The 5,702-nt window shown below is 35.9% G+C and overlaps 1 protein-coding gene across 1 annotated transcript; it reads right to left on the reverse strand.

Moving 5' to 3' along the window:
* Positions 1–1,026: 1,026 nt before the first annotated feature.
* LOC141486237 (uncharacterized) lies at positions 1,027–3,605 on the reverse strand. Its single transcript, XM_074183969.1, has 4 exons — positions 3,351–3,605; positions 3,028–3,272; positions 2,552–2,665; positions 1,027–2,465 (listed from the first exon to the last, which is right to left on the reverse strand). The coding sequence occupies exons 1-4, from the start codon at positions 3,452–3,454 to the stop codon at positions 1,027–1,029; spliced, it is 1,902 nt and encodes a 633-aa protein (XP_074040070.1). The 5' UTR covers positions 3,455–3,605.
* Positions 3,606–5,702: the final 2,097 nt, after the last annotated feature.

Genomic DNA, 5,702 nt, shown 5'->3' on the forward strand with positions numbered 1-5,702 from the left:
AAGGTATAAACACTTTTGACAAGTAGATAATTCAAACACGTCAACCTTTTTGACAATGAACCAGAGGCGTACTTTAAAATCTTTATTAATTAAATGCGAAACAATAATTTTCGTATTTCTTCAATTTATCAATCAAAATCAGCCGAAACCCAAACAAAATTGGTATGACTGAATAGGTATTTTCAATACCTTTCAAACGAGCTGTCACTTGCCATAGGGTCCCATTTAAAATTTTTGATCCCAGTGGCCTTGTGACGTCATTTATGACTATTGCGTCACCTGTTATGACCAGTTAAGAAGCCTACATCCGTTTATTTCCACCCTCCAAATTTCATTATTATAAGTATACCCGTTCCAAAGATACGAGGGGGGGAGGGGACTTTTGACTAGCACTGTATATTTCTTTGGAAAATTTGGACACTCGTGCTGAAAATCAACATTTTTCATTTTATCATAGTAAATATGGGATATTCTATTCCCCTTACAAACTTCATCAAACATGTTGACAAAAATCTTTTCCAAATTATATATATACTCAATGAATTTTTCATTCGGTCTTCTTAGACCTCCATATAAACTCTTATTGTTGTCATAGGCCTTCAAATGTGTAAATAATTTTGCCATATCAAAATCTTCCGAATCTTTGGAAAATTTTATACATACCTGACAGCTGTGAACATTTAATGCTTTCTTTATTATATAACCGCAAACATATGTGAATGAATTTTGTACTGGCAATTCTTCATTTTTATAGCTATAATACCCCACTGCAAGAGCACCTTCAGTGGATTGTTCTACATCATCTACAATGCGGGTATTGATATCTAATTGTTTTAAATCAGTAAGCAGGACATCGAAATCGTCAATACAATTTGCATTACCACTATTGAAGTAACTTTGGCAGAAAAGTTTTTTGAAAGCTCGTATGAATTGAACCGGTGTTGGGTTAATACAGTTGCCACCTTGCTGACGAATACTTCCAAAAAAGTTTTCCACAGAATCTTGGTTCACACGTCTGGTTTTCCTTTATTTAAACCCATCACCCTTCAGTATTTCCCATAATTGCTTCATACCATTAATTGTTATCAACCAGCAAGTTATGAATTTAACATTTGAAGTTATTTCTTTCCCCTCTTGATTGAATACTTTCAGTTTTTTCAAGAACATGATCATATCCTCCAAAAATTCATTTTGGTATTTATCACCCTCAAATACATTATTGAATCTATTTGGAGAATTCTTCACCGATGCATTCAATATATCAAACACATTATTAATTTTTTCAATTAATTCAGCAGTATATATTGCATTGGGAGGTAGCCCACCTAGACTCACGTAAGTGTTCATGCCACTGGCAACTGTGTTACTGATTATTTGTTTTGCTAATTTAACTTTCATCTTCTCGAAGTTTGTAGGACTGATATGAGAGTCCGTGAGTTTAGGAGCACACCTAAAGGCCAATTTTTTGTCTTGTTCGTAAAAATACTTTATATGTGACCAAGAAGTTCTGTTTCCATCAAATTCGATGATATTTTTCAAGAGATTATTTCGAGTTGCTTTGAGTACATGAGGTGTATCAAATAAATATAAAATTTGTTTATCTCCTACCATAAATACTGGATTATCTGGTGCGACTCCAAGTTTTTTTGACAATTTTATGAAATTTGAACCCATATCACTTACAAAAGCACCAATAATGAAACCTATATTTGTTAACTTTGGTATGCATTCCTCTATAATTAATTTCAAGTCATCTGCCCTTAGAGTTTCATTAACGAGAAAATATGCCAAAGGCTGCTTCCAATTGAAGTAAAGTCCTCGTATCATAATAACAGTAGCATGATTTGCTGTTATGAATTCTTTGCTACCATTACCGTAATCTTGTAGCCCTACAATCTCATCACTTCCTGTGTTATAAAATAAATTGGATTTCAATGCCATTTCATCTACACACAAAAAACAATGTTTATCCTGATCCAACATGGTAGTGATTTTTTTCTCCAATGATTTGAAAAGAGTTTCATTTTGCAATCCTGGCCTACAGACAACTTTCTGTGTGATATATTGCAATGAACGTTTACATGGTAAATGTAAAATTTTTGTAAAAAAATTGTATGCTCTTGGACCCAGGAAATAAAGTGTGAGGGCAAACTGCTTATACTCTGCAGTATATCTCCTTCTCTTTGCCTTCGTTGACTCCAGCCTAGCCTGTATTTTCACAATATCAGCAAGATTTTGAGATAGAAATTGGTCACAAATTTTGTCAAAATCATCAAGAGAGAACTTTTTCTTTGTATCCAAAGCTTCTCTGGCAGCATTTTTCTTCTTCATGTTCTCAATCTGTCTGAGTTTCTGCTTCCGTGGAGTCTGTGAACTCAAAGAAGCTGGAGTTTGAGTCATTGCAGAAGGGGACATCATGCAGCTAGGAGTTTCCTCTGGCTCATCAACTTTTATAAGTAGATTCTCTGCAAAAAACATCCTATGAATGAATTGTAAATTTTTACAATTTTCGTGAATCGCAATAAACGACCCTTTGATATCGCATTTTTACCTGACATATTTGAGCATGGTGATTCTTCCATCTCAAAGGTTCCACAGCCTACGGATAGTTGCCCTGATGTGGATGGTTGATTCAAATACGAAGTTGGTGGAACTATTTGAATGTCTGAAAATCAGAGTTATTTTCAAATGATAGGTATGGAAAACAGTTACTATTTTGGTCAAATTAAAAAAACGTCTCCCATTCAGTGCCCCCCCAGTTGAATATTGATCAATTTTGCTAAGGGAATTTTTGCGTTCGAACAGATATGCTGGTATGATTTCATGTGACGATCAATCTTCAATCTCAAGTATTAGACAAACTTTGCAATTTCTATATCTATTAAACAACAATATTTGCAAGTTCAGTACTAAAGACTCGTAATCTAACAGCTGAAATCAGTCTATTATTACAGATTGACAAAACCAGTTTTCTGATTTTTTATGTAATAATTTCGTGAAAGAGATTTGAATGTATGAAGTTCTTACCTGATAAAATATTAACTTTCACAGGCTTAACAGCTTCTTCTTCTAGAACACCAGCTTTTCGTTTGAAGTTATGGGCAAAAACTGTTGGGACTGCTTGAGGAATCAAATATTTCTTCAATTGGGATTTATTCAAAAACATGTTACTCTCAAAATGAAGTTCACACAAACGATAATGGCCATAAAGAGCTTCTGATGATTTGCCCAATAAATCTTCTCGATTGCAAGCTCTCAACCAATCTTTGGCTCTAAAAATGGTTTATTCATAAGTATTCAGGTGAAACGTTATTCAAAAATGCATTCATCAATGCGATAATAAACCATACCTTTCAATATCTTTAGGAAATCTAAAGAGAGACGTCGTCCTATTCCTTGATTTAGAGTCGCATCCTCGATAGGCACAAACACTTCCACCTCGGTAGCTAGCCATCTTTAGTTGTTAATAGTTGAGTGTATTATTGTTACTGTTCTAAGACCTAACCTCACTTACACAAATGACTAATGTGAGGTTGACAATATACAAGCCAAGCTTGCGATTTAGCGGAAACGCTTCAGATGCGCATCTGTATAGATAGGGTGTTCTGTGATACGACACGTCGACACAGCCAAAGGGGCGGGTCTATACGTCGCTGATGGAGGAGAGGGAACATGGGAGGTGGGAAGTTAGTAATCGGGCGAGTCTATATGCCACTGACGGAGGGGAGGACGCATGTGGAGGAGGAAAGATTAAGAGGCTTCTGGCGCATTTTAAAAACTGTAGGCACTTCGAGATAGCTTCGGGATACATTTGAATTTGAATGTTTTATTATTGATTGCGAGGTAAACTATAGTAAATCATATATTTTGAGAATTTGATGTTCATAATAAATTTGGTAATTAACTCACCAATCAAAAATTCAGTTTTGGTTTCTGTGGCTTTTTGGTACAGATTATTATTATTATTATTTTTTGAAAGATAGAGGTCCCGGAACGCCGTTCCGCCGCGTTCCGTCTCAAATCGAGCCCTGTATATATACAGGGTGTTCATTTGAAAACTTCCCACCACGGATTTATCGAAAACTACTGATTGAAAGAAAAAACGCCGAGACACGTCAGAAGATACATCAAAGGGGACAACTTTTTAACCAATAACTACTTCACCCCCTTTCACCCTCTGCACCCCAGGATCATTTCCTTGAAAATTTTAAATGACAAGGGGTATCGAGTGATAGCTTGTTTGAAAAGTCTTCCGAAGTCCTTCATTATGACGTTTATTTTTTTCAAATCGGTCGATTCGTTTTCCAGAAAATTAGAAAAATATTATTGATCCTAATTTGGGAATTTTCGAAACAATACATACAAAAATATTACATTTTATTTCAATAATTGTTCAAAATGTTGCCCGTTGGTGGCCAAACAATGATATAGGCGATGTTCAAATTCCTGACGGACATTTTCAAATACATGTTGTTGGATATCATGGCAGCTGTCGATAATGCGTTGACGAAGTTCATTCAAATTTGCAGGTTGGGGAGTGAACACAATGGACTTCAAATGGCCCCATAGAAAAAAGTCTAATGGCGTCAAATCCGGGGACCTAGCAGGCCATTCTATAGGCCCTCTTCGCCCTATCCATTTATCGGGAAACTCGTTGTCTAGCCATTGTCGAACCGGAAGAACATAGTGAGGAGGAGCACCGTCTTGCTGGAAATATATCTGAGCCTCATCAAGTGTAGGGTTTCCATCCTCTTCGATTTGGTTTTCAATGGTTTCAGTGATAAGCGGATTGATAGTAGTTTCCAACATATCCAAATAAATGTCTCCATTTAAATTTCTATCAATGAACAATGGCCCAAGCACTTTGTTTCCTAAAATGCCTGCCCATACATTAATTTTTTGAGGGTACTGGGTGTGCCCTTCCACAAAAGCATGCGGATTTTCATTGCTCCAATACCTACAGTTATGCTTATTAACAAATCCATTTAGATAAAATGTGCATTCATCAGTGAAGCAGACATTCTTCACACGAATGGTATTATCATCAATCGCTGCAGTCATTATTTCACAAAACTCCACTCGCCTATCAAAATCATCTTCGGTTAACTCTTGCAATATTTTCATTTTGAATGGATGAAATTTATGGAGTTTAGTAACTGTGTGTACAGAGCCTAATGAAATATGAGTCGCAGCAGCAATTTTGCGTAACGAAGTATTAGGATTTATTCCAAAATGACCTAAAACTTCAATTTGAGCGGCTTCATCCAAAACTCTTCTATTATCACGTTTTTTATTTGCAACCGATCCAGTTTGAGTAAATTTAGTAACTAGGTCCAAAACATACCTATGCGAAGTTAACTTATCTGGATGTCTGGCATTAAACGTGACGGCAGTTTGCCGAGCACATTGATTTTGGGCACCATAAATCAGAATAATTTCCACTCTTTCGGCTAGTGTGTAAACCATTTTCGAAATAGATTCTGAATCAATGATTTACTTTTCACGATCTGAAAACTGTGACAGAGGTAACTGACAGGAAATTCAATTCCTTCTTTCACCTAGCAACTGAGAATAACTACACATGTAAACAATAAAAACAGTTCGCCTAGGATATCTGTGTTGATGAAAAAATCGCGGAAAAAATTGGGATTGGTATTTGGTTATTGCCACGTCTAATCATTCGAACTGCTGTTTATGTTGGT

This window comes from Leptinotarsa decemlineata, unplaced genomic scaffold (genome assembly GCF_025532065.1).
Source record: "Leptinotarsa decemlineata unplaced genomic scaffold, Ldec_3_MD MMD2_tig00026347_RagTag_RagTag, whole genome shotgun sequence".
Lineage (NCBI taxonomy): Eukaryota > Metazoa > Arthropoda > Insecta > Coleoptera > Chrysomelidae > Leptinotarsa > Leptinotarsa decemlineata.